Source organism: Pseudorca crassidens, chromosome 8 (assembly GCF_039906515.1).
Source record: "Pseudorca crassidens isolate mPseCra1 chromosome 8, mPseCra1.hap1, whole genome shotgun sequence".
NCBI classification, from domain to species: Eukaryota; Metazoa; Chordata; class Mammalia; order Artiodactyla; family Delphinidae; genus Pseudorca; species Pseudorca crassidens.
The window spans coordinates 52,907,073-52,933,729 of record NC_090303.1 but is presented as its reverse complement, the minus strand read 5'-3'; the positions used below and the strand labels follow the sequence as shown (position 1 = coordinate 52,933,729).

The following is a 26,657-nucleotide window of genomic DNA, read 5'->3' as shown; positions in this document are numbered from 1 at the left end:
TGTTCCAGGACTGTTGGCAGGAGGCCATCTCAGTGTGCCGAAGGTAGCTTACTGCAATTTCCATCAAACTGAGCAGTATTTCAGGTGCTAAAAAGGGAAAAAGAAATCTGTTCATTTATTGAAGTAGCAGGAAAGGCGAAAAAGATACAAACGCATCAGTTGCCCAGTCTCCCACACCAGGGTAGGTTAGGACTGTGATCTGGGCAGAGGATAGGTGTGGCTAGCTGTGGGTTTGATCAGTCATCACCTGGTTGTAGGCCCATCACTTACCTTGGTTTTTATGAGGTGATTCATTGGGAAAGAAATGAGCATCATGTGAATAACCAAAATGGTACCCAGCAGTCTCACTTTGGGACCCCACTTACATATAGACTGATTTCCTGCCATTTCCACCTCTTCCTTCCCCTTCCCCTTTGTCAGGAGCAGTTTGCTTTCTGGCTAGTCCATTTCCCCAGAGCTGTTGTATATGAATGGAGGAAGGGCAAACAGAACCTAATTTCTCATTACCTTCTTTCCTTCCAAGACTCCATCAAAGAATTTTTGGGAAAGGCTGGGGAAGGGCCTGGCAAGGATACTTATTTATTTTTGGTTCAGTTGCTTTATCTTACTTTGAGAAGCAGAGCTAGTAATTGTACTTATCAAAACTTTTCTCTAGGCACGTCATACCAAGCAATATGGAGTTGGTTTTGGATGCTTGTCTACCGCATAGCTAACCTACACATAGTATGACTTCCAAGGTTGGATAGTCACAAACACATCACAGGCATTTACTAAATGTTAGTTGAATGAATGAATAAGTAGTTTGTTAAAGAGATGCCCACCTAAGAAGAGAGTAGAGAACAAAAGGATTTTGAAAAATTTTTAAATGATTTTTTATTACCTACAATTATAATATAAAATACTAGATATCTAGATAAAAAACATTAAACAATAATAAATGTATGAGAAAAGTAAACTCCCATTCTGCCCACACTTCATCTGCTGAGCCCGGTGCCATTTGGCACAGGTAACATAGCTTGTGGAGTATATCCACCCCTCCACTCCCCTTTTAAATACAGACTACTTTCAACTTGATGTTTTTTTTTTCCCACTAAGTATATCTTAGGCATTTCAATATTACTACTTATAGTAGAATTATTGCATTCATTTTAATGGCTCTGCAATTCGTTTGTTATATGAATGTGCCATATTTTATTTAACCAGAACACAAGGAATGGGCTCTTTGGCTGGTATCAAGTTTTTCCCTGTTTATTAAGAACATTGAAGAGAACATTTTTGGTAATTTATCTTTCCTTATTTCTACATCTGTGTCTGTGAATTCCTGTGAGAGCTGTTGGTTCAGGGCCTATGAGAAATATATATATTTAACATCTTTATTGGAGTATAATGCTTTACAATGGTGTGTTAGTTTCTGCTTTATAACACAGTGAATCAGTTATACATATACATATGTCCGCATATCACTTCCCTCTTGCGTCTCCCTCCCTCCCACCCTCCCTATCCCACCGCTCTAGGTGGTCACAAAGCACCGAGCTAATCTCCCTGTGCTATGCGGCTGCTTCCCACTAGGTACCTGTTTTACGTTTGGTAGTGTACATATGTCCATGCCACTCTCTCACTTTGTCCCAGCTTACCCTTCCGCCTCCCCATATCCTCAAGTCCATTCCCTAGTAGGTCTGCATCTTTATTCCCGTCTTGCCCCTAGGTTCCGCTGACCATTTTTTTTTCTATTTTTTTTTTTGGTTCCATATATATGTGTTAGCATATGGTATTTGTTTTTCTTTTTCTGACTGACTTCACCGTATGACAGACTCTAGGTCCATCCACCTCACTACAGATAACTCAATTTCTTTTCTTTTTATGGCTGAGTAGTATTCCATTGTATACATGTGCCACATCTTCTTTATCCATTCATCTGTCAAGGGACACTTAGGTTGCTTCCATGTCCTGGCTATTGTAAATAGAGCTACAATGAACATTCTGGTACATGCCTCTTTCTGAATTACGGTTTTCTCGGGGTATATGCCCAGTAGTGCGATTGCTGGGTCGTATGGTAGTTCTATTTGTAGTTTTCTAAGGAACCTCCATACTGTTCTCCATAGTGGCTGTATCAATTTACATTCCCACCAACAGTGCAAGAGGGTTCCCTTTTCCCCACACCCTCTCCAGCATTAACTGTTTGTAAATTTTTTGATGATGCCCATTCTGACCGGTGTGAGATGGTCTCTCATTGTAGTTTTGATTTGCATTTATCTAATGATTAATGATATTGAGCATTCTTTCATCTGTTTGTTGGCAATCTGTATATCTTCTTTGGAGAAATGTCTATTTAGGTCTTCTGCCCATTTTTGGATTGGGTTGTTTGTTTTTTTGATATTGAGCTGCATGAGTTGCTTGTATGTTTTGGAAATTAATCCTTTGTCAGTTGCTTCATTTGCAAATATTTTCTCCCATTCTGAGGGTTGTCTCTTCATCTTGTTTATGGTTTCCTTTGCTGTGCAAAAGCTTTTAACTTTCATTAGGTCCCATTGGTTTATTTATGTTTTTCCTTTTCTCTAGGAGGTGGGTCAAGAAGGATTTTGTTGTGATTGATGTCATAGAGTGTTCTGCCTATGTTTTCCTCTAAGAGTTTGATGGTATCTGGCCTTACATTTAGGACTTTAATCCATTTTGAGTTTATTTTTGTGTATGGTGTTAGGGAGTGTTCTAATTTCATTCTTTTACATGTAGCTGTCCAGTTTTCCCAGCACCACTTATGGAAGAGGCTGTCTTTTCTCCACTGTAGATTCTTGCCTCCTTTATCAAACATAAGGTGACCATATGTGTGTGGCTTTATCTCTGGGCTTTGTATCCTGTTCCATTGATCTATATTTCTGTTTTTTTGCCAGTACCATTCTGTCTTGATTACTGTAGCTTTGTAGCATAGTCTGAAGTCAGGGAGCCTGATTCCTCCAGCTCCGTTTTTCTTTTTCAAGATTGCTTTGGCTATTCGGGGTCTTTTGTGTTTCCATACAAATTGTGAGATTTTTTGTTCTAGTTCTGTGAAAAATGCCAGTGGTAGTTTGATAGGGATTGCATTGAATGTGTAGATTGCTTTGGGTAGCATAGTCATTTTCACAATGTGGCTTCTTCCAATCCAAGAACATGGTCTATCTCTCCATCTGTCTGTATCATCTTTAATTTCTTTCATCTGTGTCTTATAGTTTTCTGCATACAGTTTTTGTCCCCTTAGGTAGGTTTATTCCTAGATATTTTATTCTTTTTGTTGCAGTGGTAAACGGGAGTGTTTCACTTTCAGGTTTTTAATCATTAGTCTATAGGAATGCAAGAGATTTCTGTGCATGAATTTTGTATCCTGCAACTTTACCAAATTCATTGATTAGCTCTAGTAGTTTTCTGGTAGCATTTTTAGGATTCTCTATGTATAGTATCATGTCATCTGCAAACAGTGACAGCTTTACTTCTTCTTTTCCCATTTGGATTCCTTTTATTTCCTTTTCTTCTCTGATTGCTGTGGCTAAAACTTCCAAAACTATGTTGAATAATAGTGGTGAGAGTGGGCAACCTTGTCTTTTTCCTGATCTTAGTGGAAATGGTTTCAGTTTTTCACCATTGAGGACGATGTTGGCTGTGGGTTTGTCATATATGGCCTTTATTTTGTTGAGGAAAGTTCCCTCTATGCCTACTTTCTGGAGGGTTTTTATCATAAATGGGTGTTGAATTTTGTCGAAATCTTTCTCTGCATCTATTGAGATGATCATATGGTTTTTCTCCTTCAATTTGTTAATGCGGTATATCACGTTGATTGATTTGTGTATATTGAAGAATCCTTGCGTTCCTGGGATAAACCCCACTTGATCATAGTGTATGATCCTTTTAATGTGCTGTTGGATCTGCTTGTTAGATCCTTTGTTGAGGATTTTTGCATCAATGTTCATCAGTGATATTGGCCTGTAGTTTTCTTTCTTTGTGACATCTTTGTCTGATTTTGGTATCAAAGTGATGGTGGCGTCGTAGAATGAGTTTGGGAGTGTTCCTCCCTCTGCTATATTTTGGAAGAGTTTGAGAAGGATAGTTGTTAGCTCTTCTCTAAATGTTTGATAGAATTCGCCTGTGAAGCCATCTGGTCCTGGGCTTTTGTTTGCTGGAAGATTTTTAATCACAGTTTCAATTTCAGTGCTTGTGATTGGTCTGTTCATATTTTCTGTTTCTTCCTGGTTCAGTCTCGGAAGGTTGTACATTTCTAAGAATTTGTCCATTTCTTCCAGGTTGTCCATTTTATTGGCATATAGTTGCTTGTAGTAATCTCTCATGATCCTTTGTATTTCTGCAGTGTCAGTTGTTAATTCTCCTTTTTCATATTAATTCTGTTGATTTGAGTCTTCTCCCTTTTTTTCTTGATGAGTCTGGCTAATGGTTTATCAATTTTGTTTATCTTCTCAAAGAACCAGCTTTTAGTTTTATTGATCTTTGCTATCGTTTCCTTCATTTCTTTTTCATTTATTTCTGATGTGATCTTTATGATTACTTTCCTTCGCTAACTTTGGGGTTTTATTGTTCTTCTTTCTCTAATTGATGTAGGTGTAAGGTTAGGTTGTTTATTTTAGATGTTTCTTGTGTCTTAAAGTAGGCTTGTATAGCTATAAACTTCCCTCGTAGAACTGCTTTTGCTGCCTCCCATAGGTTTTGGGTCGTTGTGTTTTCACTGACATTTGTTTCTAGGTATTTTTTGATTTCCTCTTTGATTTCTTCAGTGATCTCTTGGTTATTAAGTAGTGTGTTGTTTAGCCTCCATGTGTTTGTATTTCTTACAGATTTTTTCCTGTAATTGATATCTAGTCTCATAGCGTTGTGGTCAGAAAAGATACTTGATATGATTTCAATTTTCTTAAATTTACCAAGGCTTGATTTGTGACCCTGGAGAATGTTCCATGGGCACTTGAGAAGAATGTGTATTCTGTTGTTTTTGGATGGAATGTCCTATAAATATCAATTAAGTCCATCTTGTTTAATGTATCATTTAAAGCTTGTGTTTCCTTATTTATTTTCATTTTGGATGATCTGTCCATTGGTGAAAGTGGGGTGTTAAAGTCCCCTACTATGATTGTGTTACTGTCGATTTCCCAGTTTATGGCTATTAGCATTTGCCTTATGTATTGAGGTGCTTCTGTGTTCGGGGCATAAATATTTACTATTGTTATATCTTCTTCTTGAATTGATCCCCTGATCATTCTTTGTCTCTTGTAATAGTCTTTGTTTTAAAGTCTATTTTGTCTGATACGAGAATTGCTACTCCATCTTTCTTTTGATTTCCATTTGCATGGAGTATCTTTTTCCATCCTCTCACTTTCAGTCTGTATGTGTCCCTAGGCCTGAAGTGGGTCTCTTGTGGACAGAATATATACGGGTCTTGTTTTTGTATATATTCAGCCAGTCTATGTCTTTTGGTTGGAGCATTTAATCGATTTACATTTAAGGTACCTATTGATGTGTATGTTCCTATTACCATTTTCTTATTGTTTGGGATTTATTATTGTAGGTCTTTTCCTTCTCTTGTGTTTCCTGCCTAGTGAAGTTCCTTTAGCATGTATTGTAAAGCTGGTTTGGTGGTGCTAAATTCTGTTAGCTTTTGCTTATCTGTAAAGCTTTTAATTTCTCCATCAAATCTGAATGAGATCCTTGCTGGGTAGAGTAATCTTGGTTGTAGGTTTTTCTCTTTCATCACTTTAAATATATCCTGCCACTCCCTTCTAGCTTGCAGAGTTTCTGCTGAAAGATCAGCTGTTAACCTTATGGGGATTCCCTTTTGTGTTTCTTGTTTTTTTTCCCTTGCTGCTTTCTATATTTGTTCTTTGTATTTCATTTTTGATTGTTTGATTAATATGTATCTTGGCGTGTTACTCCTTGGATTTATCCTATATGGGACTGTCTGTGCTTCCTGGACTTGATTAACTATTTCCTTTTCCATGTTAGGGAAGTTTTCAAGTATAAGCTCTTCAAATATTTTCTCAGTCCCTTTCTTTTTCTCTTCTTCTTCTGGGACCCCTATAATTCGAATGTTGGTGCGTTTAATATTGTCCCAGAGGTCTCTGAGACTGTCCTCAGTTCTTTTCATTCTTTTTTCTTTATTCTGCTCTGCAGTAGTTATTTCCAGTATTTTATCTTCCAGGTCACTTATCTGTTCTTCTGCCTCAGTTATTCTGCTCTTGATCCCTTCTAGAGAATTTTTAATTTCACTTATTGTGTTGTTCATCTCTGTTTGTTTGCTTTTCAGTTCTTCTAGGTCCTTGTTAAACGTTTTTTGTATTTTCTCCATTCTTTTTCCAGGATTTTGGATCATCTTTACTCTCATTATTCTGAATTCTTTTTCAGGTATACTGCCTGTTTCCTCTTCATTTGTTAGGTCTGGTGGGTTTTTACGTTGCTCTTTTATCTGCTGTGTGTTTCTCTGTCTTCCCGTTTTGCTTAACTTACTGTCTTTGGGGTCTCCTTTTTGCAGGCTGCAGGTTCGTAGTTCCCTTTGTTTTTGGTGTCTGTCCCCAGTGGCTAAGGCTGGTTCAGTGGGTTGTGTAGGCTTCCTGGTGGAGGGGACTAGTGCCTGTGTTCTGGTGGATGAGGCTGGATCTTGTCTTTCTGGTGGGCAGGTCCACGTCTGGTGGTGTGTTTTGGGGTGTCTGTGGCCTTATTATGATTTTAGGCCGCCTCTGTGCTAATGGATGGGGTTGTGTTCATGTCTTGCTAGTTGTTTGGCATAGGGTTTCCTGCACTGTAGCTTACTGGTCGTTGAGTGAATCTGGGTCTTGGTGTTGAGATGGAGATCTCTGGGAGATTGTCGCCGTTAGATATTACAATGAGCTGGGAGGTCTGTTGTGGACTAGTGTCCTGAACTTGGCTCTCCCACCTCAATGCCACAGCCCTGACACCTGGTTGGAGCACCAAGAGCCTGTCCTTCACATGGCTCATAATAAAAGCGAGAAAAACAAGAAAGAAAGAAGAAAATAAAATAAAAATAAAGTAAAGTAAATTAAAGTTATTAAAATAAAAAATAATTAAGAAAAAAATTTTTAAGTAATAAAACAAAACAAAACAAAAACGGACAGACAGAACCCTAGGACAAATGGTAAAAGCAAAGCTATACAGACAAAATCACACACAGAAACATACACATACACACTCACAGAAAGAGAAAAAGGGAAAAAAAAATATGTATCGTTGCTCCCAAAGTCCACCCCCTCAATTTGGGGTGATTCCTTGTTTATTCAGGTATTCCAGACATGCACAGTACATCAAGTTGATTGTGGAGATTTAATCCGCTGCTCCTGAGGCTGCTGGGAAAGATTTCCCTTTCTCTTCTTTGTTTGCACAGCTCTTGGGGTTCACGTTTGGATCTGTACCCGCCTCTGTGTGTAAGTCGCCTGTGGGCGTCTGTTCTTTGCTCAAACAGGCCAGGGTTAAAGGAGTAGCTGATTCTGGGGCTCTGGCTCACTCAGGCCCGGGGGGAGGTAGGGGTACGGATGAGGGGCGAGCTTGCGGCGGCAGAGGCCAGCGTGACGTTTCACCAGTTTGAGGCGCGCCGTGTGCTCTCCTGGGGAAGTTGTCCCTGGATCACGGGACCCTGGCAGTGGTGGGCTGCACAGGCTCCCGGGAAAGGACATGTGGATAGTGACCTGTGGTCGCACACAGGCTTCTTGGTGGTGGCAGCGGCAGCGTTAGCGTCTCATGCTTGTCTCTGGCGTCCACGCTGATAGCTGCGGCTCGCGCCCGTCTCTGGAGCTCCTTTCAGCGGAGCTGTTAATCCCCTCTCCTTGCGCACCAGGAAACAAAGAGGCAAGAAAAAGTGTCTTATCTCTTCAGCAGGTCCAGACTTTTCCCTGGACTCCCTCCCGGCTAGCCTAGCCATGGTGCACTAACCCCCTGCAGGCTGTGTTCACTCCACCAGCCCCAGTCCTCTCCCTGCGCTCTGACCGAAGCCCGAGCTTCAGCTCTCAGCCCCTGCCCACCCCCGCGGGTGAGCAGACAAGCCTCTCGGGCTGGTTAGTGGTGGTCGGCACCGACCCTCTATGCGGGAATCTCTCCGCTTTGACCTCCGCACCCCTGTTGCTGTGCTCTCCTCCGGGGCTCTGGAGCTTCCCCCCTCCGCCACCTGCAGTCTCCGCCCACGAAGGGGCTTCTAGTGTGTGGAAACCTTTCCTCCTTCACAGCTCCATCTCAGAGGTGCAGGTCCCGTCCTTATTCTTTTGTCTCTGTTTTTTCTTTTTTCTTTTGCCCTACCCAGGTACGTGGGGAGTTTCTTGCCTTTTGGGAGGTCTGAGGTCTTCTTCCAGCGTTCAGTAGGTGTTCTGTAGGAGTTGTTCCACATGTAGATGTATTTCTGATATATTTGTGGGGAGGAAGGTGATCTCCGCGTCTTACTCTTCCGCCATCTTGAAGCTCCCTGTCATGAGAAATATTTTAACTTTTGATAGATTTTGACCAATCTCCTTTCCCACCCCTATAACATCTGACCTCAAAGAGTATGAGTCTATCTGTTTCCTTACAGCCTTCTCAATATGAAATATTATTTGGATTAATTTGCTCTGAGATTCATGCTTTAGGTTCCCTCCCTGATAATTGCCCCCCTCCGCATTCAGTCCTTTTGTTTGTGCGTTGTGGGTAGGGGCTATCAGGCCATCACGAGCATTGCCTGTAGTTCTGGCAGACGTTAATCTCTGCAGTTTTATGGGTAGAAGCCTGGCATGATGGTTTGGGAATCAGAGATATGGCTCTTGGCCCAGCTTGCTACCTTGAGTAAGTCCATTTTGTTTCTTTATTTCTCATTTTCTTAGGATATAAATATCAGATGTTTAATGCCTACCTGACATTTTTTATCAGTCTCTGAGAATGAATTGGAGAAATAGGGGCTAGAGAGGGGAAGTTGTGTACCAAATTGTATGGCTTTTGACAGTCTCTCTGGGCCACAAAATTTTACCTGAAAAAAGTGCATCAGGTGGACTAAATGTCCTCCAGAGTCTGTTTAGATCTTTCAGTCAATGAATCTATGTTTGAAACGATGTGAAAAGAAAGTCCTGTGCTGGTAACCTTAAGGGGTTCCTATTCCACCTAGTGGGTCTCACTGGAGCTTTGAGATGAACAATTTGAAATGGATATAATTTCATTTCAGTCTATTCTTCTTTGGTAGTAATTGTGATTTTCCTGTAGTAACAACTTCTTGTTCTCCTTCTAGTCCCCTTTCTTACTCTGTTGGTTTGTGGGACTCATAAAACCCTCTTTGAATTGACTGCTTCCAGTTTTCCTCATAATTGTACTTTAGCTCATGCAGTCAAAGTGATGTTGTATTTTTACTCACAAAATATTAATTCAGAGATCACAAATGTAGAGGCTCATCAAATAACAGGCTGAAAGAGCCTCTATCACTTTGGGGGGAAAAGGAGGATGGGGAACCATTATAGTGATGTCTTGTGTAAGGGGCCAGTTGTGTAGCTCCAGACACAGAACATTTACCCACATCTGTTATTTCTGAAGAGCCAAAGTTGTGCATTTTATATGAAATCCTCCGATTTTTAAATACTTCATAAATATCTAAGACATTGCACAGACCAAACAAACCAAGTCCGTGGGTTGGATTTGACTCTGCTGTAAACCCACATATGGTTGAGAACATCTTCTTCCTTTCCTTATTGCTACCACCTTATTGTTTATGAACTTATCTCACGCTGGGTAAAAGTGTTAGGATGTAATTTTAGTTTCTAATATGAGTTTTTAGAAATAAATTACAGTTTCAAACACATCTTGTACCATCTTTCCATAATCTGAAATATGAGTGGAAATAAATAAAATGCCTTTTTACATATAGCATTGTATATAGCATTTTGCCTACTTATGAAGGGAAAACTCCTAATAACACCCTGTAAGAGGTTTCTTTGCTTCTTTTTAAATTCAGTGAAATATATAGCCTCAGTGTGTTGGTCAGTTATTACAAAACTGAGAGTGGATTTATTTTGATCCACATACCCAGGCTGAACTAAACACATTATAAAAAGATAACCAATCCATAGCAGAGCGCAATCCTAAGAACTTGCGTTGCTGGCGGCGACTTATGGAAGATCATTTAAGGATTTTATTTTTCTTGTTCATGCATACATTATTCAAGCTGCACTTAATAGGCATCTTCTATAAACTCAGCACTGCATTGAGTGCTATGAGCACAGCGGGATTGAGAGCAAATCATATTGTGAGTGGGGGTTACAGACAGGTGGAGATAGGTCATCAGGTAATTATAACACTGGGACAGGACAACTCAAGGTGCTCAGGGACTGATAGAAAACACATCTAACTTGAGCTTGGGGTCAGCAGAGACTTCCAAAGGAAGCGATAGCTAAGTTAAGATCTGAAGACATGGTAGGGATGTGTGAGGCTCAGAGGCTATGGGGGAGGGAGCAGAAGAGCCAACATCCCAGAGGTCTGAGAGGAAGTGGTGAATTGGAGATCTCTAGGAAGTGCTGTATAGCTGGAGTTCACAGTGTGGAGGGCGTTGGAGCAGCTGGGGGCGTGGGGAGCTCCATCAAGAGCCCTATTGCGCAGGTCCTTGGCAGTCCTGTTAAGGAGCCATTGAAAGATTTCAAGAAGAGAAGTGACCTGATCAGATAAAGGTGATTTAAAAAAGCCAAGTTGAACAGCAGTTCTCCCCCAGCTTTCTTCTTTACTTATTACTCTCTTTTGAAACCTCTTTAGTTCAGGTGGTGTTGCTACAAGTGAAGAGTTGTGCAGATATGTCTGTCATATCTGATGTTCTTCTAGTCTTCTTAGCTTCAGGTTTTTCTGCCCCCAACACCTGGAAAGATACAAAGATAAAGGGAAACCACAATCACAGCAAAACACTAGGAACGAAGAAGAGAAAACCAAGACAATGAGAGTGGATCATGCTTACTTTGACAGAAACAGAATCCTCCTGTATCAGGAGTCAGGGGGCCAGGGTTTGAATCCTATGACCACACTTCTGTGTATTATTATAGTTTCCTCAATTGTCAAATGAAGGGTTGGATTTAGATGCTTTTGAAGATGACACTCACTTTGAAATTCTATGAGGACTGTTTGAATTGTGTGTGATGATTCAGTCACTCTGTATTAAGTCAAACAGAGATGTCTTTAATGCACTAAGGTTTTATATATATGTGTGTGTATGTGCTTGTGTATGATGTATATGAAACAAGATGAAGTTTTATTAAAAAGGGAAATATGGGTCAAAGGAGGTAGAATACATTTGAGAAAATGGCAGTCACGCTAATCATGGGTGGATGTTCTCCATAGTCCTCAGGAGTTGCCTTCATGTATGGAAAGGCAGGTTGTATGAGCGGGAGCTATTGTTGGTACCAGTCACAAGTGTACACCTTGAAGAGACACTAACAAAAACCCTCCACAGTCACAACATTTGAGGCTCAAATGCTGAGCCTACCTTGATAAATTCAGGGCCAAATTATCCCTTCCCCGAGTTCCTCTGGCTGGTGGTGGTGGAGACAGAGATACAAATTTCCTAGAAAATTTGACACCATGGTACTATTTTTCTTTCCCTTTGTCATTTTCTTGCATGGCTTGCTTTTTTTTTTTTTTTTTTTTTTTTTAACTATAGTGACAGTCTGAAGTTACCTTGCTAATTTAGAAACATAAAATATATCATGTACAACTTACTTGTCTTTTACTTGACTTGTATAGTTATCACAGTGGTTAGTGTTTTATCTTAAGCAACTGTGATACATTGCATGAAATCTAATACTTCTAAGATGTTGCCAGTTTCTGACAAGTAGTGACTTTAAAAAGATGAGACTCTAATAAAAATTTTAAAAGTTACTATTTTTGTACTGAAGTGACTTCCCTAGTGTAGAAGAGACTTAGAAGGTTCTTATTTTCAGAAAAGTTTGGGAACTGCTCCCCAAACTCATTAAATACCATTTTACATAAACAGTTTTATTATCATCATCATAGGATTCTGAATACTGAACACTTAAGATGTCACTCTACCTTTTATAGGTATGTTTGTTTTCCTGTCTTGTTTTCATGTATTTCCAAATATAGAAAAGTCTCCTTCAAATGCTGCCATAGCTGAGGTTATATGAAACAAGAGAGCAGTGAGAGCTCTCAGAGATGGCGTTTGCCAGTCCTGCCTCCATGCAGTTGGAAGGCAATTCCTGAATGAATCCTTAATTGCTTTTTTTAAAGTATCTTGTAAAACTCCTGAACATGTACGTGGTGCTAGAGCCGGCCAAATGTTGTGTCATTAGCAGCTGAGCATCATCGGACGTTGAGCAGGAGGGAGCACTGGTGGGAGGGAAGCAGTCTGGGACTCGTTGTGTTAGCGACCTTCCCAGAAGTGGCAGAGCTCACTTTGCTGAGTTGAACTTGGGTTCCCGCCTGGGCCACCATGGATCACAGGCCGCATGAAGGAATTCAAGGCTTCGTCCAGGCCTAGGGACAGCTGGCTCAGTTCTGTCCTGGGGAGGTAGAAGTGAAGGTGACGTGACTGCCTGAAGGTGAACTAATTCTGTGAGAAACATGGTGCTCTGGGGCTGTTCACTTTCCACTGAGTTATGCTCTCATTTGTCATTTTTATAGCTTTGACTTTGTTATTCAGTCAAATGAAGTGGTATTATGTTTGAAATTTCAAGTCAGGGGATATTCAAGGGTAGGAATTAACCCCAACCAAGATTCATATTCATTTTTTAGTCTTTCACTTCTCTTCCTTCTTTGCTCATAATCTGTTTACAGTATCTCCAGACCTGCTGATTGTATCTGTTTATCAAAGCACTGGTTCTGAGGCAGTATGTATTGCAGACATTTTACATAAAACTTTACTCTTTCACAGATATTAGAAATTTTTGTGGGATTGAAAAGGTCTTATTACCATGACCTTAACATTTTATTCATGTTGCAAATATGAGCTCACAGTTTGGGGGTTTTTGAAATGCAGGAGAAAATCCGTACACATCAAATACCATCAAATTTTCAGAATAAAGAATTCTGTCTTCTAGCCCAAGAGTTTATATTTTTCAGTGGAATCTATCTCACTGGCTGTGCGTGTGTGTGTGTGTGTGTGTGTGTGTGTGTGTGTGTGAGTGAGAGAGAGACACACACACACACAGACAGAGACAGACAGAAGTAGATACTAGGTAAATGAAATGATTGATTGAATGGTTGTTTCTATTGATTTGCTTGTGGAACAGTGAGTAGATTGCAGTGTCACTAAGTGCATAAACAGACACACACACTCACTCCGTAAGTATGTTACCCATTCCTATATAACAAAACCATAACATAGCAGTGATTTTTAAACTTTAGAATACGTAAGGATTGAATAGAAAGCTTTGTGGAAATACAGCATATAAGTTTCATGGGAACAGAAGTTTTGTCTGTGTTTCTCCTGTGCTTAGTGATTGGCACAGAGGAGATATTAAGTATTTGTTGGATGATTCTTGGGCCCCACCCCCATCGATTTGGCTTTGGTAGGTTTGGGATAGGACCTGATGCATTGGCATTGATATCAGGCGCCTCAGTTGACTTTGATGTGGGTGGTTGAAGGACCACACTTTGAGAAGCACCTCGTGGCGGGTTTGTGGCTGTGGCTGTGGCTGTGAGGTGGAGGGGGTGGAACCTCCTGTGTCTGCAAAATTGCCCTGCTCTGTGGAGGAGCCTGATAGTGACTGACTGGTGTCTCTCAAGGTCAGGCCCTTAGGCACTGGGACTTGCAGCCATGGCAAGGAATATATTTTCTGATTTTCAACTTATCTTATTTTGGTAAAAGAATATGGGTTTCCCTGGTGGCGCAGTGGTTGAGAATCTGCCTGCTAATGCAGGGGACATGGGTTCGAGCCCTGGTCCGGGAAGATCCCACATGCCGCAGAGCAACTAGGCCCGTGAGCCACAACTACTGAGCCTGAGCGTCTGGGGCCTGTGCGCCACAACAAGAGAGGCCGCAACAGTGAGAGGCCCACACACCGCGATGAAGAGTGGCCCCCGCTCGCCACAACTAGAGAAAGCCCTCGCACAGAAATGAAGACCCAACACAGCCAAAAATAAATAAATAAATAAATTTTTAAAAAAAAGTAACAAATGTTCAAGTACAATTGGTGTCTTTAAAAAGAAAAAGAATACAATAATAGCTATTCACATAGTTTCATGTAAGGAGTGGTTGTTTAAGTCTAGTCAAACAGAGATAGCTATTATGATATAAATGTTTATTCTTCTTCACCAGAAGACATAAGGGGCTTGGTGCCAAACCACATTATCTTTTTTTTTTAATTATTGCATACTTTGTAGTATTCTTACTGACTGTACATGTAACCCACTGTAACAAAGTGTAAAATAGTTCAAATAAAGTAAATTGCCTAACAGCTTTTCAGCCTAGTTTTTACAGCCAGACAAAAAACAACTCTTGTGTTGTCAAGTTTTCCAGTAACCCTCGGCTCCTAAATGGTCTCTTTCCTGCCTAAAGACAGTCCATGGAGCATAACTACCACTATCGCCAGCCCTGTTACTTGGCAAGATGTGTTTCTGCTGAAGTTATTAGTGAGATGTTTACATTTGAGAAGAACCACATCTCGCATTCATGTACTACCTACATATGTGTGGATCTTTCCACTGGCAAATCGGAACAAGATTAGCTAGAGCACGGAAAGGCAGCTGGTGGCTCATTTACAGGTTCAACTGGGAGTAATTGGAGACAAAACTAGGAATCTTTTGCAATGAGTAAATTAATCTTAATGCGGGGAAGTAACCATTTAGACAAGAAATGGTTTCAACATTATTATTTTTTTTTTTTTTGCGGTACGCGGGCCTCTCACTGTTGTGGCCTCTCCCGTTGCGGAGCACAGGATCCGGACGCGCAGGCTCAGCGGCCATGGCTCACGGGCCCAGCTGCTCCGCGGCATGTGGGATCTTCCCGGACCGGGGCACGAACCCGTGTCCCTTGCATCGGCAGGCGGACTCTCAACCACTGCGCCACCAGGGAAACCCCCAGTTTCAACATTATTGATTAATGTGCGACATGAGTGCAAATTAGAGGCTGACACAGGGCGTGTCACGTTCCAGAACAGGAAAATAGACCCTTATAATGCAAGGATTTGCACCAATACCTTCATGAAGAGGAATTAGTGGTGAAGGATCACACTGTAGTTATAATGATTCATTATTGTAGCTGCACATTAATTGTGTAAACATCAGTGTACCTTTTATAGTGTTATTTCAGTTCTCTTTAGCCAGTCCACTCTAATAAAGAACTTTTCCAGGTATCTCTTTTATTATAAAAGGAATATATCTTTATCATAAACAATTCAAATGATATAGAAAGGTACTCATACAAAATTAAATTGTTTCTATATCCCTCCCCTCATCTATAACCATAGTTTGATGAACAGATTCTTCCTTTGTTTTTTTTTTTCTTTCTATTCAGAGTCAATTCTTGGCTGATTAATTGGTTTGAATATTAACAGTGGGAAGAGTAACCATGCATTTGTGAAGAATTTAAAATTGCTTTGAACCAGGTAAACTCTATTAGGTTGAACCACTCGAAATTTCTGTGTTAGTTAGGTCAAAGATGGCAAATATTGGCAGTTTCACGTGGTTAAGCTATACTGTTAGAGGAACCTGTTCTCTGAGTGATTTAGCAAGCTGTCAGTGTGGTCCTATGAGGCTGCAACATGGAAATAGCCCCCAGCTGACTGCTCTTTGCCAGTAGTCAAGTGGTGGATGCACAGGGAGTGATGGCAGAGCGGCTGGCTGAGGCTGTAATTCCAATACCACTTTTCAGGTCTGTGATGGGGAAATTAGGAGGGGAGCAGAGCAGGGGGGATATGCAGTGGGACTGAAGTTCTGTCCATCCTCAAATAGAAAACCTCAGCTACGGAGCAAGTAAAAACAGTAGACTTTGTGGTGGATAGAAAACAAGTTATGTGATATGTATAAAGTATTCCTGACCTTTTGTATTATCTTTCCACATTTGGATAGCATGTGGTGAACAAAAAACATGTCTCTAAATCCTTCATGTGATTTTAGCTAAGTTAAGTTTATTCGACATCACATGTGTTTTAACCTTGTGTTTTGGATTAGCTGTGACCTCTTTCCCCATAACAAAGAGTTGACTCTTTTGTATGTATGTGTGTAAAAGTATAAAAAGTAAAAATGGAGCCAAAGATACAATTCCATTTTTTAACCTGATTCTCTTACCTTTTCATTTATTAGTTTATGGTTGTATGTGTGTGTGTGTGTGTGTGTGTGTGTTTATCAGATCAGATCTCATTTAGGGGAAGGTCCAGAACTGTGTAGAACTACAGCATTTCTCCTAGTATGTAGCCACAGTGGGCAACATACCTTCTGGAACCATGCATAAGTTAACCTGGAGCTTCGTATTGGTTTTCAGGGCAGGCACGAGTGCCTTTCTCTGTCTAGATCACCTCCTCATCACAGACACAGTTAAACAAGCACTTTTGTCTTTCTCTGTGTATTTTGTTGTTGTTGTTCACCCTTGTATTTCCCATTCAGAATATTTTCACTATGAAAATATTCAGAATCCACTAGCAAGTAAGTGAGAAGTAGAACTTATTGAAATAAGGAAAAAGATACATTTGGAGTTTGGTATTAACATATACACACTACTATATATTATATTGATAGATAAACAACAAGGACCTACTGTATACCACAAGAAGCTATACTCAATAACTTGTAATAACTTATAATGGAAAAGAATATGAAAAAGAATGTATAACACACACATATGTATAACTGAATCACTTCACTGTACACTTGAAACTAACACAACATCATAAATTAACTATACTTCAATTTAAAAAAGAAAGTATACTATTATTTCTAGTATAAAGTGAATTTCAGCAGCCTTAGAGCTATCTAGCTGTGGGCTTCAAGGAAAGGTTTATGTCTGTTGTGATTGTAGCTTGAAATACAGTTGGCTTCTTGGGTTTAATAGGTAGTAATCTTCGTCTTCTAGAAAAATCAAGTAGCAGCCCCTCAGCAGCCCCTTTTAGCCCACTGAAAAAGAAAACATAAAAATGATGAGAGGAAAACGTGAATGCACTAGTTCTTTCCAGAGGCTAAAGGGAGAGTGAGCAAGGATGGGTTGTGATTACTTGTGATCTCTCCTTTCCTAGTCGTAGGGTGTCAAATAATGACCTACAAGACTGTTGGAAATAGTAAAGAAGGGTTTTATTTTAATCATGATGAGATTAGCATTTAGAAGAAATTTAACTCTTCCACTTCAGAGTGGAAACCTAGGATGTTTATTCTGAAAGTTTATTCTGAAGGTTTCTATATGCCTTCAGACAGTGGGTGTCTGAATCCTGCTACTACGCTAAGGGAGGACTGCCTTTGTCCTCCTGTCCTACTGGGACTTTGTCAAAGGCAGTTATCTTTATGAGCAACAGTGTTTTTCTGTTCCTGTATTGTTTCGGCATCACAGCCCCAGAATTATTGTTAGCATTTTTACCCTCACCCTTAATTACAATTCTTTTATGTCGTGTACGTTTGTACCTTTTCAAGCCTCACTGGTGAAATGAATTTAAAATGTTTGCCATATGTTTGCTTAAAACTTGTGGGGAAACGAAGCGTGCTAGAATTACTAACGCCAGTGTTACAGGATTTGTTTTGTATGTAAACGATGAGAAAATAACGTGGTATATTTGAGATATTATTAGGATGACATGGAGTAGTATTTTGACAGTGCTTGTCTTGAAGAGGGAGACATACTGGCTCTAGGACTTGTAGGTGTTAATCACTGGACCGACTTGGCAGCCCAGGAGACTCACTTGCCTTGGTAACAGCAGGAGTGATAGTATCTCGCACCTGGCTTGGAGCAGCGGCTGTTGCCTTGGCAGCCTCCAAGTTAGTCAGGTCTGTCACCTACCCTCATGTTGGTAGATATTGTGGTTGGTGTTCTGCCCTTCAATGTCATTTTTCTGCCATCAGCTTTGAAATTAGTGGCTTTAGCCTTTTCCAAATACAAATTTGTTATGTTAATCTCAAAAGAAAAAGCGCTTATTTTCAAATACAGTTCTTGGTAGTTATTTGACTGATAGTGTGGTTTTAGCAGTGTATATAAATATAGTTAGAAATCTAAAATCTGCAATAATTGAGAGTTAATAGAACGAAATATGGAGGCTTTGAGTCTTCATGTAGAAATGGTCAAAAATGTAGTGTAGGGCTTCCCTGGTGGCGCAGTGGTTGAGAGTCCGCCTGCCAATGCAGGGGACATGGGTTCGTGACCCGGTCTGGGAAGATCCCACATGCTGCGGAGCGGCTGGGCCCGTGAGCCATGGCTGCTGAGCCTGCGCGTCCGGAGCCTGTGCTCCGCAACGGGAGAGGTCACAACAGTGAGAGGCCCACGTACCACAAAAAAAAAAAAAAAAAAAAAAAAAAAGTGATGTCAAAAATTACATGACTTTTTTGCTGTAATGTTGGTCACCATCAGGAAGATGTATTTTTTCCCCAGGATAAATAATGGCAGAGAATTGATTTTACTGAAATTGTAGGGAAAACACAATGGGAAATGATGGACATGAAGATGTTACTTTGAGAAATGAGAAACAGTTTAGGTCTAAATGGTAAGAGAGGAAAGGCGGCAATGGGAGAAAAGTAAAAAAAAAAAAAGCAACAACAAACGATTCTCTGGGGATGGGATATTCAATGAATTGTAAGCTTCAGTACCTTTTTGGAGTTGTTGCTGATAAGTATCATCACTGAATTTGACAAACTGAAGGGATAACTTGAAAAATGAAATCAGACAGGATTACAAAAGATATTATATCTTTCCAAAACTTGCCTCACAAAGCTAGGTTCCTTTCATAAACATAATATTCATTAGGTCCTTTATTCATTTTACCTATGCATATTTGTACACAGGCTAGGTGTGAAGTACTGTACCTGACCATCACTTCCAAATACCCTGTTGTGGTTTGAAATCTTGATTTTTGAGGATGAGTCTGCCTCAGAAGACTAGCGTAGGTCCAAGTGTCCCTTTTGAAACTTGAGCACATGTGCAGTTGGTTCCCCAACGGATTAATGATTAATGCCTGGGGATTAGCTATGTAATAAAGCTTTACTTGTTTGAGGCTGACGGTTGAATAATGAAAATATTAAATATTTGAATAATTAAAAGAAGGAAGATTGTAAATTATTGGAATTAACGGTACTAAACTCTATCGTACGTCTATGTAGTGGTTGTTTCTTCGAAGTTTGTGTGCTGTGATTTTATTGTTATTGTTATTTTTAGTAATTATTTTCTCATGAGTGCTAATTTACAAAGCTCAGATAAAATAAATTTGTAGATATTTTTACTATAAGGTTTTTAGTGTGTAAAACTAACTTGCCCTCGGCAGATATATGTGAGGCGGAAGAGAGGGCCTCCCCACGATAGTTAGCTTAGACCTCTCTGGCTTTGGACGACACACTGATGCTGCTGATTCAGTTTCAGAGGAAACGCACTTCTTGTTGTCTTCTGGTGTTGGACCAGCCACACAAAGTATTCTCAGTCTGAATGGCCTTCTCTGGATCAATTAAGTGTTTGTTGAAGTTCATCTTTGGATTAAAGATATATTATATTGTCCTGAAATAGGTTTACCTGGTGAAGACAGTGGAAATTCATAGCAATAATAACTCTAAAAACAGGAGCTCACATTAATTGGGGTCATATGAGAATGTAACAGTCTACAGGCTTTGTCTCTGCCTTCTCTGGGGACTGCCCAGTATAGCCTCTTTGCATGATTATTCCATATCTAAAATACCATTTTATTTCAGTAAAATATTAAACAATCTAAACTTGCTTTTTCTTTGAGTATGTTAAAACATAGATATAGCTTTTTACTTTTTAAAATAGACTTTATTTTTTTAGAGCAGTTTTAAGGTTCACAGCAAAATGGAGTGGAAAGTACAGAGAGTTTTCATATACTCCCTTCCCTACCCTCCACCCCAGTCCTCCCCTACTATCAACATGTGTCATCAGAGTGGTACATCTGTTACAAGCGATGAACCTACCTTGACACGTAATTATCACCCAAAGTCCAGAGTTTACAGCAGGGTTCATGCTTTGTGTTATAAATCTCTTTTTATAGAGGTGGTCTTGCAGTATTATTATCAAGAGTTCGAGGTTTGTCCAGGGCCACCCATGCTGTTAACTAGGTTCTCAATAAATATTTGATGAATAAATGAGCAGTTACAAGTTCCTGACAGAACACACACACAAAAATGTGTTTTGTGTTTCTTTTTTCTCTTCAGGTTGTATACCAAAAACCAAAATCGAAGACACGGTGCTACTAAAATAATTAACAATGATAGAGGAAGCTTCTGTTCTTTGAGTATTCTACCTGAATGGCCATTGGTGTAGGCCAAAAGAAAAAAATATAAAAAGATATATCATATGCACACTAATCAGAGTCAAGCTGGAGTGGCTATGTTAATATCAGACAAAACACTTCAGAGTAAAGAAAATTACCAGGGACAAAGAGATGCATTATATATTGGTAAAAGGGGCCAATTCACAAAGAAAACATAACAATCTTAAATGTATATGTAGTAAACTACAGAGCTTCAAAGCACACAAAGCAAAAACTGGCAGAACTCAAATAAGAAATTGACAGATTGCCAGTTGCAGTTGGGGGTGTCAACGTCCCTCTCTCAGTCATTGATAGAACCACTATTCAGAAAATCAGCAAATACATACTGTAGAAGAATTCAATGATACCATCAACCAACAGGCTCTAATCGACACTTATAGAACTCTCCATCCAATATCAGCAGAATATATCTTTCATACATATGGAGATAAGCCATATGCTAGGTAACTAAACAAACCCAAATTTAAAACAATTGAAATCAAACCAAGTATGTTCTCTGACCATAATGGAATCTAACTAAAGATTAAAAACAAATAACAGGTGAATTAATTGGAGGTAACTTAATCTAAATGAAAACCTTGTTCCTCTGCCCTTGATTCTGAATTGTTATTGGCTTGGAAAATAGGTATATTTCATCTGATGATGTACCAAAATGATAATGAAACAAATCAGTTGCTTGTTACCCATGATAAATTGTCTCTATGTCCACTTTATTTTACAGCTTCTCTGTTAAAAGGACTGAAACATGCTAACATAGTGCTGCTTCATGACATCATCCACACCAAGGAGACGCTGACACTTGTGTTTGAATATGTGGTAAGTAAAATGAGAATTCAGGTTTTATAAATATGAATAAAATTCTTATAGTATTATCATAGAGTTTTGTCTTTAGTTAGCTATACTGAAGTGAGTATTTTATCTGAGTACACGAGACTTGTAATTTTGCATAATTTTGAATGATAATGTATCTTAAAAATCCAGAAAAAATGTTCAGTTGAATTTTCATCAGGTATATTGTCTATAACCTATGTGTTACTAGTATACACTGTAAATTTTAGGTTTATCAAATAGGATTAAACAACATGATGGTGATCACTCCATCAAGGAAGTTCACAGACAACAAAAATTTTTTTTCTTTGGATTTATAACTTGGTTTCTCAAAAGCATCCTTATTTGGATGATTTTTGTGGAGAAAAGCCTGATACTTACAATTTAGACTGCATAGTTTTTCCCCTCGGTTAGTATTTCAGCTATTAATTAAAACTTCCAATTTGCGTAGCACACAATGTAATGATCTTATTGTGTTGAGACTTAGACTTGAACTCATAATTAATCTTGCTCCGTTTCTCTTAGAAAAACATATGGTATTTGTGTAGCACCACTTCAGCATTTAACTGTGGAACCATGAAATGTAACCATGATAATTAACATCCCAATTTTCACAGATGGAGCTGAGAACATGTAATTTACAAGATACAAATGACATTGGTAGAGACCTTTATTGAGAAGAATAGCTGTTGGTATTGTGAATGTATTAAGATCCCATTTTGTAATTACCACCCTACTTTTTAAAACATTTGAAATAGTGTCCATTTTTCCTTAAAAATATATAATAGAATGAATATTTACAACATTTTTATCTTACTAATGTCTGCCTATGTCTGTTTGTCATTTGAAAATTGTTGTCTTATGAAGAAGCCATTCATCTTGTCTATTTACATATAAATGATAGATACATTTGAATAATATGGTAATGTGGCTACAAGGACAGATAGAGCCAAGCAGTTGCATATATTACATGCTACCAAGAATGGATGCAGATTCACACATCAATGCAAATATAATTTCTTTTGTTTAACTGATGATATGGGGGTCAATAATGTATTCAGCTGATTTAGAATTGGAATTTTTGTTTTGTATTTTGTAGTATGTCTAGTTGCAATATTTCAGTTAAATCCAGATTTTTCTTAGTATACTTGACTAACTTTTCCACAAAACATGACAAAAGAGATTTCAAAAATATACTTGTTCCCTCCCTCGAAACTGGTTAATTAAATTGAGAGGAAGAAAAATTAGTTTGGCCCCTAAAATCAGTAACATTGATAGAGAAATGAACAAAAATAATGTGAAAACGTGTCTTTCAAATCTTAAAAGAAAATTAAATATATTTGTGAAGCTAAAAATGTGCATATCAGAGCAGATGTCATTTGATCATTTTATATTCTGTGGAAGTTGCCACATAAAAGGAAAGAAATTCACTGTCCTGCAGTATTTGTCAACTGATTAAGACTGACTTTTAAAATTATTCGTCTTTGTGAGAGTGAAATTCCCCTTGGTCCCAATTCTTCTGGAGACATCCCAGGTCCTCTTCAATAAACCACAAAATAGGGTGCATATATGCAGTACTCTGTGGGCATTTCATGCCTAACTTCTCTGGGGGAGCTAAGGCGTAGTTTAACCTGTTCTCTTTTAGAGAATGAGGCACACTCGTGTCATTCATGACTTATGATTGCCTTGCCTTGCCTCTTCTTCCTTTCTCCACTCCACCTTTATTTCTTTACTTTTCCAGTATTTCTTTGCCTTTCTCATCCCCGCCTTTCTTTGTCTTTTTCTATTTACTTCATCTCCTATCCTTTTGCTCTCTCTAGTGAAGTGCTTTTTGTTGCTACCACTTGTTTGTTTGCCTTTTTTTTTTTTTTTTTTTTTTGTGGTACGTAGGCCTCTCACTGCTGTGGCCTCTCCCGTTGCGGAGCACAGGCTCCGGACGCGCAGGCTCAGCGGCCACGGTTCACGGGCCCAGCCGCTCCGCGGCATGTGGGATCTTCCCAGACCGGGGCATGAACCCGTGTCCCTTGCATCAGCAGGCGGATTCTCAACCACTGCGCCACCAGGGAAGCCCCTGTTTGGCTTATTTTAAGTAAAATGGTCCAGTGAGTCTCTGAAATCAGAGTTGGGGAGGTGGGAGTAGGGGAGCTCTATGCTGTAGAAATTCCTTTCAGAGTCTTCCCAGTTAGAGTGGGGAAGGTGTAGACTCCCTGACAGTATTAACCTGCCTCTGTGGCTATTGCCCAGTACAAAAATAACTTCCCTGAATATTTCCTAAAGTTTCTCTTTTCTTACACTGCTTTTTCATTGCTTGCCTTTTTTTCCCCCACATATGCCAATATCTCAAGGAAAATTAAGATTCACATACTTTAATGGATTAATTTAATCAGATTGTTTTCCTCACAGTATCTAGCAGAAATAAATTCTACTCTTTTCTTGCATGTTTCACAGCAGTGGGAAGGTGATAGAAGTTTCAAAGCATGACATGCCATGGGAATTAGAGCAGATCTAGTGGAGGGGCACAGGGTAGGAAACAGGAGGGCACTTGTGGATTTGAGATGATGAGTGAGGGATCAGAAAGGGAGCTGAAATAATGTTTAAGACAAGTATGACCACAATACTAAAAACCAACAACTAAAATGTATTGAGTTTTATGCTGGGCACTGTGCTGGGGGTTTTGCATTCATTTTCACTTTGGATGTTCTCAACAGTCTTATGGATCTGTGACTGTCACCACCCTACAAAGGAGAAACCTAAGGATTTGGGAGATGAAATGCTTTTTAGGGTCTTGTGGCATGAAAGATAGACTCAGATTCATCTTACTTTGAATCCTAATTGCAATATTGTGTCTCCTGTTTATGTTCAGCTTTACTTAGGTTGAGCTTTTGGTCAGAAGGGGGAAAGGAAACTTTCTTTTTTCTTTCCACAACCTTCCCTATTCTGCACTTAAGATGTAACTGTATTTAAATCCTAAATACAATTAAACTGCTCTGTAGGTTGAATAAGTTTTGTAGACTGGTTGAAAACGCAGCCACTTAAAATTTTATTTTAATTATGAAATGTTTTAAGTTTCCATAAAGGAAACTTGTAAGTTAGAGTGTTGCCCCATTTATTTCACTGGGATCTACTTAAACACACACACACACACACACACACACACACACACACACACACACACACACACACACACACACACACACACACACACACACACACACAGAATCTTGTTATTTAGCAAGCCCTAAAATCAGCATCAAACATTTTAATCTACAGTTTCCCAAACTTAATGATGATATTGCCATATTTAAAAATTGTTAACGTCAAAGTTATTTTCTAAAAAATGTTGATTTTGTAGTTCCATGTAATTAACAGCATATTTTTTGAGGGAGGGGACTGAGTATGTTAAACAGTATAGGAAAATTCATACCTCATACTCATGAAAACCCTAGATATGCAGGAAAAGTAATATAATTTAAGGTACATTAGGTACTATTGAATTTTTCCTTTGGACGTTAGAATTAATTAAGTATTCAAGCATTTTTTGAGGTAATTTGGGTTCCACAATGTAAGAGATTCTTATTTATGATAGTGTATACACTGTATAAATATATTTCTGTTTTTTTGCTTTAAAAGAGAACTCTAAGCCTGGCTGCTTTATATTATTGCCATGAATGACATTTTAGATTACATAAAAGCCTTCTGAGGGCCAGAATAATGAAATAAGTGATGAGAAGTTATTGATGTGAAAGAATATTCGAGGAAATGACTTTGGAGGTCACTATTAAAGTGATTCAGTGTATAATAGGATATTGTTAGTGTAGGCTATCTCTTAAGTACTGGGTAAAACTCCTGAAACATCTGAAATTTAGTTTCTTACACACTTTCAAAATGTGTAGATATAGTGGTCTGCAAGCTGCAAGGCTGACACACACTGGGAAATGTGCCCCCAAGCTGCTCATGGCTCATTGGTGTAACCTTCGGGCCCTCGTGATGGGTGCTCTTTTGGGTACTTCCTTTCTCCAGTTGTTGTCAAATGTGAAGGAGTATCTTTATCTAAGCAGTGGCTCTATTAGCTTGAAAAGGTATGTGGTTTCATAATGGTCTAAAATATTATTATAGCCATCTTTTTTTCCTGCCTGGGTTTGAGACATGGAAGAGAAATATAAAAAATGTGAAAATGCTAGCAAAATTTTTTTCTACTTAAACAAAAAGTTAAGCAATTTAGTTTTTATTTTTTGCCAAAGACTAATAAGTGCCACATTACCCTGCTTAACACCATGCTGAAATATCTAAAACAGATTCTGTAAGTGGAAATAAGAATATTAATAGTAAACATGATTATGTAAATATATATTACCATTAGTTAAAGTGCATAACCATTCTGTTCTGTTTTAAATTGCATGAGAGCAAAGTGTGTGTAGCAGCATTTTTCATTACATATTTAATAATACATTACATTTTTCATTACATATTTAAATATATAATTACATATTTAATAACATATAAATATAAGAAGAAAAGCAACAAACTTATAACTGATCATGATCATTTGGAGCAATAATTTTATTTCTTCTACTGTGAAATATTCCAAGCTAATGTGCACCGTTATGTAATACAAAAATCTATCTTCCACATGAAAAAAAACTGTGTCACCAAAAGTCATATGAAGGGATTTATGAATCACCAAAAATCACATAAGGTATTTTTCTTCTTTTTTTTCACATAATATGTTTTTATAGTGTTTTACATTCTACAGAACACTCTCTCATAAATGCTATTCCATTAGATTCCATCTTTAGCCCTATGAAGTACATAAGGCAAGTGTTTTTGTTATCCAGTTTTTTTATACTCGATGAGGAAAAAGAATGCTTAGAGAAATTAAGATTTACTAAATCATTTGGTTAAGTTAAAAGGGTAAAGAAAAGACTTTAGCCCAAGTCTGCTGTGCCTAAAATTCCTCATTACTCCATTTGACTCTGCAGCCTGCTGGTGTTAACCATCTTCGTAGTTTTATTTGATAGCCTGAGGTATGTGTGATGCTGGATATGGGACTGGCAGCTGAAAGTTATGTTCTGTCTTTTTCACCGTGCCACACAATTTACCTCATTATTTGGTTTCTATGCCTCATACATTTTGATTTCTAAATCTACAAAGAATGCTTTAATTTGCATGATTTTATACCACATCTGTTCTCAAAAACTGTAGCTCTCCATCAGTATTCTGGTTTCCAGATTAAAGTATCCTGAGGCAATTGAAAAGTTTTCTGCTTTCCTATGAGATATGATATATGTGCACATGTGCATGCACGTACAACTTTAAATGACAGTGATCAGGGAAGGCCTCGCTGAGAAGGTGTTTAGGTAACAATCTGAGGGAGGTGTAGCAGGAAGACATATATTCAAGGCAAGAACATTCCAGATAGAAGACTTATGTGAGGAGCAG

The 26,657-nt window shown here is 38.8% G+C and overlaps 1 protein-coding gene across 8 annotated transcripts in view; it reads left to right on the top strand.

The window, feature by feature from the left end:
• The window catches only part of CDK14 (cyclin dependent kinase 14), a 716,891-nt gene that overhangs the window by 368,397 nt on the left and 321,837 nt on the right, over window positions 1-26,657 (top strand). For all 8 annotated transcript variants that reach the window (XM_067746465.1, XM_067746464.1, XM_067746468.1 and 5 more), the window contains one exon: window positions 21,112-21,206. In XM_067746465.1, the coding sequence (XP_067602566.1) occupies window positions 21,112-21,206 (95 nt within the window). The remainder of the gene's footprint in view (window positions 1-21,111; window positions 21,207-26,657) is intronic.